General features: G+C 57.3%; 3 protein-coding genes across 3 annotated transcripts; 2 read left to right on the plus strand and 1 right to left on the minus strand.

The window, feature by feature from the left end:
• Positions 1–330: 330 nt before the first annotated feature.
• Positions 331–1,762, plus strand: BESB_050370 (uncharacterized protein; the record flags this gene model as incomplete). The annotated part of the gene is made up of 3 exons (XM_029363488.1): positions 331–399; positions 1,060–1,125; positions 1,562–1,762. 3 exons carry the CDS (start codon positions 331–333, stop codon positions 1,760–1,762), a joined length of 336 nt encoding a protein of 111 aa, XP_029220854.1.
• A 2,917-nt stretch (positions 1,763–4,679) lies between these two features.
• Positions 4,680–5,039, plus strand: BESB_050380 (LSM domain-containing protein; the record flags this gene model as incomplete). The annotated part of the gene is made up of 1 exon (XM_029363489.1): positions 4,680–5,039. One exon carries the CDS (start codon positions 4,680–4,682, stop codon positions 5,037–5,039), a length of 360 nt encoding a protein of 119 aa, XP_029220855.1.
• Positions 5,040–6,500: 1,461 nt separating this feature from the next.
• On the minus strand, positions 6,501–14,231 carry BESB_050390 (putative histone deacetylase; the record flags this gene model as incomplete). Its single annotated transcript, XM_029363490.1, has 5 exons — positions 6,501–8,659; positions 9,161–9,235; positions 9,688–11,271; positions 12,142–12,484; positions 13,017–14,231. The coding sequence occupies 5 exons, from the start codon at positions 14,229–14,231 to the stop codon at positions 6,501–6,503; spliced, it is 5,376 nt and encodes a 1,791-aa protein (XP_029220856.1).
• Positions 14,232–15,585: the final 1,354 nt, after the last annotated feature.

Here is a 15,585-nt window from a genome sequence, read left to right on the forward strand (position 1 = left end):
GCGCGCTTTCTTACTTTTCAATCTGCTGGACTTCTCGTTCTCCCTCGTCTTCCTCTCTTCCTTCGTCGGCGCGTAGTCGCTTGCTACTTTCCTTCTTCTTGCCTCTCTCGGCCTCTGTCCCTTCTCCGTTTCGAGCCCCTCGGTGTGCCTCTGTACCTCCCTGGCTGTCGCCCGTACTTTCTTCATGTGCGTGGGAGATATCAGACAGTCCTTCCTTTTCTCGTTTTCTCAATATCCCTAAATTTGCTTGTGTCTCTGATCTGGCTGTCGCTGTCCCTCTTTGGCATTTCTAACTCCTTTTTCTTCTTTTCCTCTCTTCTGTCTGCGAAAATGTTGTTCCGCTCCAATTGGCTGTCGGCGATCACCTACAAGATGCGCGTGCCTTATGGTGTCAAGCAGGTAAGCGTTTCCTTCTTCTAAAAATGAGAATGCAAGATCAGTCGCCCCCCCTATTTTCTCTTCTCGTACAGGTATCGAGAGGAATGCATCTTTGAGACTTCTTGCGCCGGCGTTCAGTCTTTCTCGTTTTTGAAGAGTCCTCCAGTGCCCGCCTTCAACCAGGGACTGACTCCACTTGTGAGAGCTGCCGTCGCGTCTGGTGTTCTCCGGTTTCCCCCCAAGCGTAGAAAACCTGCACTCTGGTCGCACATATCACCTCCTTTTCTTGATTCTTCGTTGAACAAACGTTCATCCGGGGGGTTTTCTCTGGTTGTCTCCGCGCGCTGGCTTCATCTTCCGGCGCGTGTCTTCATTGCGTTTTTTTTTTTTCGGTGTGGAGATGGCTGGACGCTTGTTCCTCTCACTGCGCAGCGTGGGCGAGTTGCGCTGGAAGCTCGGTTCCACCTCGCCCTTCTCCTTCCTCGGCTTGTGGCGCGGTGCGGTCTTGCCTCCGTTGTTGCTGTTCCTTCTCTCTGCCGGGGAATGCAGCAGGCACGCGCTTCTCCTCGCCTCTTTCTCTTAGGTTTCCTTCCTCTCGCGCCGATTCCTGCGCCTCGTCTCGCGTGTTGTCTGCGCACGTTGCCTCCACTGTGTGCGACTTCTTGCGCGTGTGCGGTGCAGAGCGACACCTACCGGCAAGCGAAGAAGCAGACGAAGCTCGCTTCGAAAAACGCGCGGAAGATGAAGGTGCGTCCTCCCCTCTGCTCACGCGTCTCGCTCTTCTCCTCGCGCCGCGGCATTCGGTCGAGCCCCCGTCGGCCTCAAGCGTACATTTTTTTTATAAGAAAACTGTCAATTTGTCTCCATCTACACAGGCGCATTGACGTGCTCAGGGGCCTCGGGTCGGCTGCGTAGATCTGTCAGCTCCGTTGCTCTGCGGCCTCAGTAACAAGCCTCCTTGGACGGCAGATGTGCATCGCGGTTCCCTCACGGAGCCAGACATATCTGAGCGAGTGTTTTTGTATCTGCACCTCCTCGTGGGAGAGTAAATGCGTGCGTAAAGAGGTGAAGACGCGCGCTGGCGCCTGCGTGGCGAGCCTCACAGAGATTTTAGAGTTCACGGTAGCATAGCAGCGAGCCGCGTGGAAGATCTTTCTGCGCATGTGTCTTCGCGTGTGTTTAGGAGAGCAAGGGCTTACTGTTGGAAGGCAAGAAGAGCTCGATGTATATGAATATGATGCAGAATACAGGCATCGCGTGGTACCGCAGTCTGCAAGTATGCAAGCACCTCGAGATGCACTGGCGAGCTCCCACGCCGCCGGTTACCGCTCGCCTGCGGGAGCGCGTCGCCCAGGCCGTCGCCGTCGTCAAGCAGGGGCGATAAAGAGACACAGAAGAAAGGAATGCGCGAAAAGAAGATGGAGAGAGAACGTCGACGGAGCGGAGACGCGATGAGCGACGCCCGGGAAGTCTGAAGGCGCTTCAAGGTCTCGGCGGGGTGACCGAAGCAAAGAGAGAGTGCGGATGAACCGACTCAGGACCAGGGTGGAGGAAGCGAGAGATTACAAGTAGTTCCTTCTCTTTTCCTCTCCCTTTCGCCGCCCACCCGCGCGCTCTACACACGTCTGCGTGCATTCATAAATAAACATTCATTTATATATATTTATATATATCCACGTATTGCGTGCTTATGCATGAACAGGTATCGTCTCGGTCTGTGTGGAAGTCTCTGCTGGTACAAGAATGGGAAGAAGCGTGGAAGAAGAGGGATATAGAGCCTCGCTTCTTTCGTCGTTCTTCGTGGAAGATCGGTTTTTTTGCAGGTTTTCTCTCTCTGTGTGTCGCTCGGCACCTTCGAGCGCGCACTGGCGGTATGCCCTTCTGTCGCTGTTGCTGTATTTCATCTTCCCTTTTCCTCCTCTTCTTGTCCCGAATGGAAGAACGCACGAGGCTTTGCGAATTCCCAAACAGGGAGCTCTTGGTTTTTGTTTCCTTCCGCCTCGACGGAGTTCCGAAGGGCCCGGAAAGGGGAACGAGCGATGAGAGCGTAGTCGAGAAGGAAGACAAGGGATCTGCGCGCAAGCAGGACGCGCCTCCGCTGACCCAGGGTGGGCTCAGTTCTAGTTCTCCTATCCCTTCCGAGAATGCCTCCTTTCTAAAAATTTCGAAAACATATGTGTGTTTACATGTTCTACATGCCAATTGCATATACATTTGCATACAAGTATATAAGCGTATTTATATATATGTATATTTTCTGAGGAGCTTGATTTTTTGGTAGAGTTAATGTTGAAGGGACGGTCGAGGATCAGCCAGCGGCATATGTTTTCACGCAGATACCGAAGCATGCATGCTGGCTTCCGTATGAGTTTTTTTATAGGTCTACGGATTGCGTGTTCATAGTCTCGCTGTTTTCAAGACCTGAAATTCAACGCTTTTCGCATTCCGCGGGCCGCCCAGAGGCCAAACGAACTGGCGAAACCGCCGTTCACATTCTGCCTCCGCGGAGACTTTTTGGAATGTCCTACGTATATATATACATACATATATAGGTATAGGCTTATTTTGATCCAGAGGCAGGCGCGTATATAAATATACATATATAGCTATGTATTGCTCTTCTTCGTTGCTCGTGTGTTGGTGAGCTTTCTCTTCCATTCTGCGTTTTCCGCACTGAAGCATCACGAACGCACCTCTGTATGCACACGAAGAAAAGCCTCTCCGATTCTAGGCTGCATACGCCCCTCCAGTGTTTGCTATGGATACCTTTCCGCGGAATTTACGATGCTCGTTCAAATAATCGCCGGTAGGGAGACGCGATCTCGCCCGCGGGAGCGTTTCTTGGGCACAATCAATTCCTCGAGTCAAAATTGCTCACATGTATTCTTAGCTGACGTTGTTCCAATGACACTCTCTGGAGTACCTACACCGCCCGTGTCTACGTCCTTTCTCGCTTATCTGGAAAACGGCGAACCAAACGCACGCAGTTTCACCCTCAGAAGGATAAGGCAGTGTCTATCCACTGTGCGAATCCATCCCAGGAGCTGAGAGCTGAAACCGGAGAGACTTTTGAGCTATCTGCGCACGTGCGCAAACAACTGTTGGTTGATCGCAACCTGTTTCCGCAGCGCCGCACTCAGCCAGCCCGCCGGCTTCTTCGCGACAGGGAAGATTTATTTTTCTACACGTGGACAGTGGAAACGTGCAAGTTTTTCGGATCGCGTGCTCGAGGGCCTCCTGTCTCTGCTTCCCTTCTGCTGGGGAAGATGCCTTTCAAACTCACCTTGGACGCGGATGGAAGCGGAAACCTGATCTGCAGCTTCCGCAGCGCAGACAGACCTACACACTACGTCGTTTCGAGTCGGCGCTCCTCTAGTGGCACCAGCAAGACTCTTGAGATTCACGGTTGCCGTTCTCTCTCTGGAATGGGAGAGCATCCTTGACAGTGCAAAATTCCAGATGGAGGCAAATGTAAGGCGCGCGGGAGTCGTCTCTGTGTCGGCTGCAGGACTTTGCCAGTGCCTCTGCGTTTGCTTCGCAGACCAGCATCTCGCGTTTTCTCGCGTTGTGTGCGTCTTCTGGCTGCACAAGGTCTCGCAGGAGGAAAAAGTGTCCAAATGCTGGTGCTTCTCGCGCAGAGTTTGTCGATTGTGTAGCCGACTTTGCGCGGGACTTGGCGCTCCCCACGAGGCGGAGTGTGTCAGCATGCGCTGCCGTTTTTCGGCTCTCGCGCAGCGGCAGAGCGCACGCGAAGAAAAGGGGAAGAGAAGAAGGTGGCGGCCAGCGTTGTCGGATTTTCCTCGATTTTTTCGTTTTCTTTTCGTGACGACTTCTGCGCATCGCTGAGGACGCGCGTGTTTGCATTGATCCTCCGCATTCCATCGTCTTCTCTTTCCGCCATCGCGTGAGGCTCCTGCTCGGGCTCCTCTGGCGCAATTAGGCGTTTCTGTGCAAAGTAAAAAAGTAAAGACACTGTCGCTTTTCAACTGAGCCTTTCTTCGTTCCTGCGGAGACCACGCATTTTCACGTGTTTTCCTTGCTGACTTTTCTTTGCCGCCGTCTCTCCCGGCCTGTTGACCGTCTTTCATCCTTTTGTCGCGTCCTTCGAGGGATCTTGGCCGCCTTCACGTGAGCGTTTCCGTCAGGATTTTCGATTTGTGTCTTCTCCAGAGTTCACGGTTTCGCTGTTCGTCGTGTCTTGTTGGTCTTATTCCTCTCAATTCGTCCGCGGCAGCTCTCTTCTTGGCTCCGGGTGCGTCTTTCTTCTCTCTGCTTCCTCGCTTTTTCGTTTCTCCGCAAAGATGAAGCTCGTCCGCTTCTTGATGCGTCTCGCGAACGAGACGCTCGTGATTGAGCTGAAGAACGGGACGGTGATTCACGGAACTGTTGTTGGAGTCGACATCAGCATGAACACGCACCTGAAGAACGTGAAGATGACGCTGAAGCACGCGAACCCGGTGTCAATGGAGCACCTCACGATTCGCGGCAACAACATCCGCTACTTCATTCTTCCCGACTCCCTCCCCCTCGACACTCTCCTCATCGACGACACTCCGCTCCAGCGTCCCGCGCGCGAAGCTGGACGCCCGCTGCAGAGAGTTCGCGGCCGCGGCAGAGGCCGTGCCGGCTTTCGCCCCCGCGGCCTCCCTGGGCGGAGGTAAAAAGAACTTGAGAAAGGCTGAGAAACACACTCGTGGAGAGTGGGAAGCAGCCGTAGCCACCGCCGGGCTGCAGATGGGGGGGGAATGGGGAGGGACTTATCAGCGAAGGACAGAAGGTGGAAGATGGAGGCAAATATCTGGGACGAGCGCGCGCGTTTCTCTCGCTTTTAGAACATTTTCGGGGCGCCCCGCTGCGTTTCGCTTTCGCCTCGTCCTCCGCTGCCTCCGCCTGTGCGCTCCCACGTCAGTGGCTTTACGCGTGGAGAGCTCTCGCTCTCCTCTTCTCTGTTTCCATCTCGACGTAAACTCGCAGGCAGAGCATTCGGTTTCGGTCCTGACCACAGAGGGGGCTACAGTGAAGAGGGAAGCGAAGGGGACTGAACTTATTTCCTGTTTCTTTTGCTTCATTTGTCTCACGTTCTCAACACTCGACTTGCCGCGCACGCTGTGCGCGGTGTCTGTACACCGCAACTCTAGCTTCCTCGCAGTCTTATGACACATACGTGTGTGGAGTGCACTTGAGTAAAAACTTTGTATAATTCAATATGTCTACGTCTTTGGCTACAAAATAAGCAAGGAGATTCACTTCTCTCTCCCGAACAGCTCTACACGCATGGGGCGAGAAGATGTGTAAAGACACGCAACTTCGGCTCAGGTGTATACACACCGCAACTCGCTCAGGTAGCAGCTCTGCAGTAGGGAACGGGGGAGACTTGCCGCGTCCATGAATGCCCCCACCGGGTTGAGAAGGGCCGAGCATCGAATAACTCTTGTTTCAGCTTGGCGGCGTTTTTTGGAAAGTTTGTCAAACCGCAAAATGCCGGTTTTCAGCTCACCAAATGTGTGCAGGGAGCACTGGGGGGTTGCGGTGTACATGCACTTCAGTGAGATGCGAGAAGACAAGCTGGATCCCCCCGTGAGTTGAACTTTTCCGGAGAAGGAAGATTACGAGGCCTGTGGCTGAGAGTTCCACCCTGTGTGAATAACGCTTAGAGAACCTTCCAGTCAGTCTGGCAACTAGCCACACGCAGGCCACAGACTAGACTGAGGTTTTGTGATGCTCTGGCGATCTCGCCTTGGAAGTGACTCAGGAAATAAAATTGCTGCAGAAGGCGTAAGAGGAGCGAGGGGTGCAGTCCCTCGTGAATGTCATGTGCAATGACCCGAGAAAGTTCCTTGAGATACGAAAATCTTCTGATTCAACAAAATAAAAACGATACGCATAGGGACACTTTTTCCCTTTAGTTGATGAACGGGCTGACTCTCTTATAATAGCGACCAGAATTGTTGATAGATGTGGACATCGCCGACAGGTATACACAGGTGTGCCCGAATATAATTATGTTCATATATGTAGTCTTCTCTGCACAGCCGGTTGCACGGCGATGACACATGCGCGTACAGAAGAGCGAGGCGGCGAACGTTCCTTTCAACTCGCGAAGAGCGAAGTACTGCCTTGACTCAGACGCACTCCAGAGTGTCAATACAGTACATGAGGGCCCACATGGGGAACAGGCGAAGGGCTTGCCAGACGGTCGCGTCCACCAGAACAGTTTTTTCTGTCGCTGCGCTGCCTTCGCTTTGTTCTACACATGCCGCAGAGTCAAGGGGACGCAACGCCGTCGAAGAGGACGCGGGAGTGGGCGCGTGGCTGCCTCGGCGGTTCGCTCTCTGAAGTCTCTTCAACGCCAGATATGTCGCTTTCCAGGTCGCGTGCAACGTATTCCGATTCGCCTCCTCAACTGCATTCTTTTCGGGCCGATTTCTGCTGGTCTTCTTTGTCGCAGGTGTCTCGCGTGAGCCTCCTCCTGTCGCGCCGCCGCCTTCGGTCTGCGCGCCGCCCGGCCTCGCGTCACGACCTCCCGAGGAGGAAAACACAATTTCAGAAGAAGTAGAAGACGAGGAAGAAGAAAGACAAGGCGGCGCGGGAAGAGGACACTCACAAGGGAGGAGAGACGCAGGCGCGGGAGAAGGCGCGAGGCGAGACGAATAGGAAGTGAGGAATTTCTTCGTCGGCACAAGGGCGCGGATAGCGTCGTCTTCTCGGGAGAGATCAAGCAGTTCGCCGAGCTCAAAGTCGCTGCAAATGAGGAAAACAGGTCGACACGTAACTTCGTCTTCGATGCTCTCCCACGCTGGCACTTCACCTCTTTCTCCTTGCGCTGCGGCAATCTCCTCTGTTTCGTTGTTTCTCTCTTCTTCCCGCGTATCGTGCCGGTCTGCAGCCGCCAGCTCAGCTCCTCGGTTTCCTTCGCAGTTCATCTGGTTGGCTGGGCTCCATTCTGCTTGTCCGCCTCCGCCCGCCTCACCACACCGTCTCTTGACGGTACATGCTTCCTTGCAGGTTGTCTCAGCCGCTAGCGCGTTTCCTTCTTCCTCTCCGCGTGAAGCCTCATGGGACCTAAAACCGCGGCGCTTCTCCTCACGCCGCCGCTCCCGCGGCACAAGCGGAAGAAGCGAAGTCGCGGCGTTGTTTGCTCCTTCATTCTCTTCGCTGTTTAAAGGCAGAAGAAACGGGAGTTCGCGAGAGGAGAAAACGACGCACGCCTCGGCGCGATTTCGAGGCTTCTTCTGCGGGAGGGCGGCGGACGACGGCGACGCGCGCCGGCTCTCCGAGCGGTTGCGAAGAGGATAGCGCGAGGCAGAAGCAGAAGGTGACGGAGAATCAGAGTTAGAAGGCGAAGCCGAAGAAGCAGCTGAGCTAGAAGGCAAACCCGGAAAGGAAGCTGAGCCACAAGGCAAAGCCGAAGCAGAGCAAGAGGGCGCCGGAGGGTGAGGAGAGGATTGATGCACAGGTGCGCGTTTCCTTTTTGCGTTTCGCAGAGCCTCAAGGAAGTCGCTGCGCATCAGCGGGAGAGTGGCTAGCGCATGCAGCCGGTAGAGCGAGACGAGGGCGTCTGGTAGAGGCAGTTCCCTGTATTTGGGCGAACCTGCCAGGGGCGCCGTGGCGGTGCCCTCGGTCTGCGACTTAGCTCGCGCAGCCGCGGAAGCTGCTCCTCCCTCCTCAGCGGCTTTCAGACAGGCTACGAGCCGCGTGCGCCTGCAGTCCGGATGCGCAGACAACTCTCGCTCTTCTTCCTTTCGCTGGCGCTCCGCGGCGTGAGGGAGGTGTGCTGCGCGCCGCGGGAGGTCTGCCGGCGCAAAGGCGCCACGCATACAGAGCGACGCAGACGCGAGCAGCGAAACTTGTCCGCGCCGCTCCTCCAGCGCAAAAGGTCCTTCGCGATACAGCGGCGCATCAGACGCGCGGCGTGACGCAGGGCGACCCGCCGCCGAGGCTGACTGAGCGGCAGACGCAGAGGAGGCGGCACTTGCGTGCAGAGGCGCCGCGGGCTTCGGCGGCGCAGCGAGGCGCGGCGGAGCCTCTGGAGAGGGCGAGCGGCCTGGGGGGAGGTTCGGACGCGAGTCGCGTCGCGTGTCGGGCGTCTCTCCCTCTGCGTCTCCTTCGCAGTTGCCGTCGTCTTTCTGCGCTTCTCCAGACTCATCGATCTGCCTCTCTCCATTCGCAGGCTGAGGGCGCAGAGAAGGAGACGGAGAGAGCACGAGCGAGGGCGGCAGAGACGCTGAGCACGTCCCGGGGGTACAGGCCAGTTGAAACTGCCACACGTCGACTTCTAGAGCTGAAAAAGAGGAAACAACAAGAACGAAGAGAGGAAGCATGCAGAATAATAACGCAAACGAGCTAAGACGAAGGACGAGTCTCGGTAGAAACACTAGGGAAAAAGGGAGGGGAGAGGTGAAGGAGAGGAGGGCGCAAGCAGACGCAAATGGAGGACGCGAAGCGCGGGCAAAGCAGCAGCGGAGCTGGGTAAGGCGAAGCGAGCACAAGGACGACAGAAGCACCCACTGGGAAGAAGAAGCGATTCTCGAACAAGAGAGGCGAAGGAAACCACAGTCGAAAACAAAGGCGCGTAGAACAGAGAAAGAAGCGACAGCGAGAGAGCGACCCCAGAGCCAAGGTCACCCAAGATTGCGACCGCGGGGAGGGGCTCGAGAGACTCTACGAAGAACAGAATAAAAACAAATCGCAAGGCAGAAGACGCCGCTTCTCGCTTCATCAAGTTGGTCTTCACAAACGCCAAGACAAAAAAAAGAAAAAGGAAATTAATTTTTGAACTTACCTCGTTGCTCAGGAGAGTAGAAGAGGCGTAGCTCGGCGGTTGTCCCATACCAAAGGTAAAGGCGGAGTCGCGTGTCTGCAGGGGAAAAGCGGGCACGTGAGCGACACAAAAGCGACAATAGGAGCGACAAAACAGGCAACGTGACGAGCTGAAGGATTGAGAACTCTTCGAACTGCATGAGAGTGACACCCCAGGCGGCGACAGTCTCAGATGGGGGACACGGCCAGGCGAAGACGCGATGAAAACAAAATCGCAGAGGGCACTGTTGGCAAGAAAGACGAGCTGTGATTCGCGTTCACAGCGGGTAGCTCGTGCGATTGCCGCCTGATGTTCTGTTCCAACCGAAGACAGCGGGTCGCGAGTCTCCGTTCTGCCAGCGAGCACAACGAGGAGGAAAGCAGAGGAAGCGAGACGGGTCTGACGACGTCACGACGTAACTTCCCGCTCAACGCAAAGTCTCTCTCTCCCGTCTAGAGGCTTAGACTTCGCAGTGCGCGGGTTTTTTCGCCTTCTCCGCGAGTTCGTACCTCTGTAGAAGTCGACAGTCCACAGGCCTCGCAAGCAGTCGATGTGCTGAATTCGGGCGCGGCGGGAATCGGGGAAGCCTGCAGAGGCGCGAGGCGCCAGGCGCGGCGTTGCGGCGCGTCGCCAGTCGCCTTCGCCTTCCTCTCCTGTCGCCTCCGCCCCTCGCTGGGCGGCGCCCGCCGCGAGCTCCTCGACCTTGAGGCCGCACGCGATGCGAAGCAAGACACGCTGCGCACGCGCAGACGCCTCGACAGAAGCCGACAAGTCTGAAGCGGCTTGGAGCGGTGGTGGTGGAGCCTCTGGGAGAGCGGCGGAGAGCCTCGCACCGTCAGGCGCGTCTGCGGAGGACGTCGAGGCCTCTCGGACGTCCTGCGCGTAGTGCGCCTCGACCCACGCCGCAAGAGTGTCGTCGTCGTAGTTTTTCGCCTCGGTTTCGCTAACTGTGAGGCACTCTCCTTCAGTCGAAGGCCTCTCGGGGGAGGGTCTCGCCACGTCCTTATCTGTGTCGCCTTCTCCGTCCGCCTCGTTCTCCCGGCGCGCTCGTTCGCGTGGGCGTCCTTCGCCTTTCGGCGCCTCCGTCTTGCTGGCTACTTGCTGGGTTTTCTTGGTTTCTGTTTTCCTCTTTTTTCTTTTCTTCCCGGTATCCCACAGGGGGGGCTCGCAGGGCGCGGCCGCTGCAGGGAGAGCGCGCAGAGGCAGGCGGGCGACAAAGAGGAGCGACGTGCGAATAAATGGCGCAGAGAGGTCTTCTGTATCTTCCTCCTCGGCGCCGCGGCCTACACGCTCGCGGGGCTGCGCGTTGGTGTCTTCCTCACGTTTCGCCGCGAGACTGTCTCCTCTTTGTCTTTCGTCTGCGGCACTTTTGTCCACTCCGGCTGTCGCGGCCTCGGCGTCTTCGCTGAAAAGGCATCCCCACCTCCCGCCCGCCGCGCTCCAACCCCAGCGCAGTCTCACTGTCCTCTCGGCGCCGTCGCCGCCTCTCGCGTTTGCTACGTCCGCGTCAGTCGCGATCCTGTCTGCGGCGTTTTCACGGCGCGTGGAGTCTCGCTCCTCGTGACCCTCCTCAGAGAGAGCCCCGCACGCGTCTGCCTCCCTCTCGCTCTCTCGGCTTCGTTTTTGAGGGCGTCGCGAAGTCTCCCCCTCGAGGCGTGCCAGCGCCTCTCCTCCCTCTCCGTGGGGTGCCTCTTCTGCGAGTTTTTCTCCTCGCTCCGGCGCCGCGAGATTCGCTCCGCCTGCTGCTGCAATGCGGGCGTCTGTCGCGCGTCTTCTTTCTCCGGAAAAGCGCTCAAAGAGGGCACCCGCGAGCGCCGCAGAGACGCCGTCGGTGGTGTACCGCAAACAGAGAGTGGCCTGCCGATCGAGCGGCGTCGCCTGCAGATTTGCGATCACGAGGGAGCTCTGCCTGTGTCGCTCGCGCCCTGGAAAGTGGCAGGCAGGTTGGATTTGCAGCGAAGAGCCTAGACATAGGTGGAGAGACGCTGCGCGCGTGTTGCGGAGGGCGAGCGTCTCGAAGACGCGCTCGTACCTGTCATGCCAGTCCAGCAGCACGTCCGTACATACGCCAGAAGGCGGAAACGCGCAGAGCCCTGAAAAGGCACACGCATAGAGGGCGCCCGACGCCATGAAACGAGCCAAGAGACCGAAACAAAGCGACGAAACCCACGCGCCGCTCCCGAAACACCTTCATACCCGACAAGGAGCAATGCAGACGCCTCACCAACTGCATCGTAGAGAAAAATCATTTTTGCCACAGTTCTGCAGAGACACACCGACCTCACATGCAGTCGTCGCACTGCCGCGTCGTACGGCATACTCGCGACTGAGATCGGCGGCCGCCAGCCAGCACCAGAAGACAACGGAGCGCCATTGCGCCTATGGAGCATATAGTTACGTATACCGTGTCTGTGAGACTGTCTCATTTGATGCGCCGCCCTCCACACGCACGCGTCGCTCCATCGAGTCTATCGACATGCAGCACGGACAGAAGCAAACCCTGCACGTCGGCACACGCCGCCATCGGCTGAAATTCGCAGAGATAGACAAAGCTCGACCTGCGCGTGCACGCGCACCGCCACCGCCACCGTCACCGCGCCGCGAGCCGCGCAGCCGCATGCGTGCAGAAGCCACAGGAGGGTTCACGGTTCAGGGATTAGAGTTCGTCCCTGATCCCTGCACGGAGGCGCGCCGGGCGAGAGCCCTCCAGCACGGCGGGCCGTGGGAGGTGCAGGAAATCCAAATAAGACAGCAAATGCATGAAATCCAGAAAAAGCAGGAGATGCAGAAAAAGCAGGAGATGCAGAAAAAGCAGGAGATGCAGAAAAAGCAGGAGATGCAGAAAAAGCAGGAGATGCAGAAAAAGCAGGAGATGCAGAAAAAGCAGGAGATGCAGAAAAAGCAGGAGATGCAGAAAAAGCAAGAGATGGGGAGGGAGCCAATCGGAGCCTTGTGTTCCATACCGCAGAGGCGACCCGTGGGGGCGAAGCTGAGGGTCGGGAGTGGAAAGTCGCGGAGGAAGCGGCGCGCGCAGAAGTCGCAGCGCTCGGTGAACATGCTGCCGTGGACTTCGCCGAGCCGCGAGAAGGGCGTGCCGCAGCGCGCATGCAGCCCGTCCACGTTCTGCGTGATGATGTACCGCAACAGCGGAGGGCAAGAAGAAGAGCAAGCCGCGGAGGCCTCGCCGACGCCCGCGACCCACGAGGAGGCTGGCGCGGTTGCCAGCGTCCTCAGAAGAAGGTGCGTGAGCGTGGGAAGCGCGAGATGAAACTCGCGGACAGGACGCCGGTGACGCCCGAAGGCCACCTGGACAGACGCAGAGACAGCTGGTCGGGAGAGAGAGAGCTCGGCGAAACGCGCGCAAAGGTGCTCTTGCGCTTTCAAAAACTAACGGCCTGCAAAGCGGCGCATAGCTCTGCGAAACGCCTCTTCAACGTCACGCGACACTATCCCACACCGGGACTATTAAAGGCGCGCGAGCGCACACACAAGGAACCAGATACATATGTATATGCACATAAATACATATATATATATATGTGTATATGTATGTGTATACGTATATATATACGAACATATATGTATGTATATCATCCGGAGAAAGGCCCCATACGTGGCCCCCGCAGCGCGCCGGTGGCTGGCTGTGGCCTGCGCGATGGATTCTATCCGCGGCGCTTTTCTTCCTGCCACGAAAAAACTCCGAACGCCGTGCAAATCCTCGGCGCAGAGGGCTGTCTAAACACTGTGCTGTCGCCCCGACATGGCTCACGGCGAGGGAACGACGCAGACGAGGAGACACTCAAAAAGTTAAACTGAGAGTGACCAGACAGTCGCCTACCTCCATGGTGTCCTTCGCGCCATCTGAAAGCTCCTGGCCCTTCGCCTCGAGTGTCCATACACCCGAGGGCCCGCGAAAGTCGAGGATGCCTGCACTCGTGGAAACGCCGGCGCCTGTGTGGGCGCAGGCGCCTCCCGGCGCGTTCTCGCGTTCCTTTTTTGAGGGCTTTCCAGCCTTTTTCGCCCCCTTTCTCGAGGCTTTTAGTGCGCCATCCGCTGACTCGACGTCTCTGCTCAGCTGCGCGTCGCCCGCTTCGCCGCCATTTGGCGTCTCGCTCCCTGCAGGAGGCTGACCTTCCCCTCGAGAAACGCTCGCGGTAGAGGCGTCTCCGCCGGCGTCTTCAACAGGCTGCAGAGGGACGGAAGCATCTGCAGAAGACACAGAAAAGGACGAAGAAGAAGTGGATGAAGAAGAGGGAGCAGGAGAACAAGATGAGGGAGAGGAAGAGGAAGAGGAAGAAGAAGGAGAGGAAGGGGAATCGCCGGAGCGGGGTTGCTGGGGCAGACAGCCGGCGAGGGTTCCGAGGTGGAGGGCAGAGAGCCGCTGCGCTTCTTCGCGAAAAAGAGCGCAGAGCGTACTCAGTTTGCTTTTCAGAACAGCGGCATCCTCCTCGAGCTCCGGCAGGTCCACGGGGCCTTTGTCGGGGTGCTCAGAGAGGCGCGACGCGTAGCCGAGCGCAGTCAGCGAGGGCGACGTCAGGGGAAAGTCACTCGCGCCACCCGAGAAACCGGGAGACGCAGAAGGCGCCGCCGCCGCCACCGCAGACGACGCAGCGGAGCCAGCAGAGGCGGAGATCCCGGGGGAAGCAGACGAAGAAGCGGCCGGCGGAGAGGCGGCGCGAGAAGGAGCCCCGGCACTGCGATGCGCATTTTCTTTCTTGACGCAGGGAGGTGACGTGCTGTGTGGCGCGGAGTCTGCGTCTCCGTTCGTCGGCATGTCCACGCGAGGACTCCCTTTTTCGGGTTTCGCAGCGTGCGCGCGACGCGGCGGGCAAGCGGCGGCAGAAACCGCATCGCCCTGACCGGCTTTTCGATCTCCGCGCGAAGCTCCCGTCTCCACGTCGCCCCACCGCCGCAAGCAGCTGTTCACGTCGCGCAGCGAAAAGGGCGAAGGCAGAGAGAGAGAAGAGACAGAGGAGGGAGACGCGAGAGACTGAGCAGCTGTCGAGAGTCCCTCCTCGCGCCGGAGTGCCGCCTCGGGCACCTGCGTCCCCATTTCCAGCCGCCAGGTGGAGTCCTGAATCGCCGTTTTCTGCGCGATTCAGCCTTTCGCCTCCCCAGGAATGGAGGCGAACGCTCGCGTGTCTCGGTACAACCGGCAAGAGAAGCAGAGCTGAGGCGCAGGGCAGTGAAGCTCGCAGTTCGCGCAGCCCGACCGGATGACCTGCGAGGAATTGCAGAACTGACAGGGAATTCAGGCGGAAAGGCGGGGTACAGAGAAGAAAAAAAGACGCTGGAGAAGCGAAAACGAGGAGGGAAAGAGGCTAGAAACAAGAACTAGAGGGAAGTGCGAATGACACATTGTGAACATGTATGCAGTACGTGTGCACCCGCAAATGAAAGCGCATACATACATGTATCTATATATACCTACATATCTACATGTCTAGAGATGTGACAGAGATACCTGAGCATATACTGTCTTTCAGAGGCGTGGCAGGTCCCAATTGGCCGTGCATTTGGTTTTTCACTTCCGTGTTCAGCCTCGTGGCGCAGCCACAAACCTGAATACAGGGCGCTTGCAGCACTGGAGGAAGGCAAGGGGGCGCAGAAGACTCTTCAGAAAAAATATTTTCGAGTTTCCTCCCTTTTCCTCCGCATGCCGAGCAGCTTCGCACTCTCTCGAACCCTGCACAACTGTCAGTGCGGGTTTTCTTTCCACTCTTTGAGCCGCTGTCGCCGTTTCTTCTCCTGTCTTGTGTGAGCACGCCACGGACTGGCGGGTGAGAAAGTCGCATCGCATGCATGCCTAACTGCCGTAGTCCCGAGAGAACAAAAGAAGAGAAACAGCGCTCCGCCGCGTTCCCGAGAAAGTATTGAACTTTCTTTTGCCTGTTGAAGGGCAAGGAGGTCGGCGCTGCCTGGACAAAATAAGAGCGCGGCATTCCTCACGAAGAGAAAAGCTGCGGAATGTTTGTCGACATGCAGGCAAAAAAGCGCGGCGACCGCCTCGCTGTTCACGCGTGAGGCGGCGGGTTCTTCTCACCGCGCAGGTGAACAGATATAGTTTTTTCAGATAAGATCGGAACCCAGCGCCAGGAGAGAGAGAGATAAAAACCGTAAGACAGCTACTTTCGCAAGACGTCTTTCTTCTCCTCCGCCCCATGGGCGAGGTCCCTTCCTCTCAGTCTGCGTCCTTCCTCTCTGCTGTAGGCGAAGCTCCGAACTCCGCTTCCGACACGTTTTCTGTGGCGGTCGCTGCAGCCAGGCTCTGAGGGTCTGTATCTTCGAACGCAGGGATGCGTGTGAATAGTCCGTCTATGCGCACGTCTGCTTCGCTGCGTTCAACAGGCGCACTGAATATAGACTCTACGTTACACTTCCTAAAACGGGATTTCCAGGTTACTATG

Source organism: Besnoitia besnoiti, chromosome III (genome assembly GCF_002563875.1).
Source record: "Besnoitia besnoiti strain Bb-Ger1 chromosome III, whole genome shotgun sequence".
In the NCBI taxonomy this organism is placed as follows: Eukaryota; Apicomplexa; class Conoidasida; order Eucoccidiorida; family Sarcocystidae; genus Besnoitia; species Besnoitia besnoiti.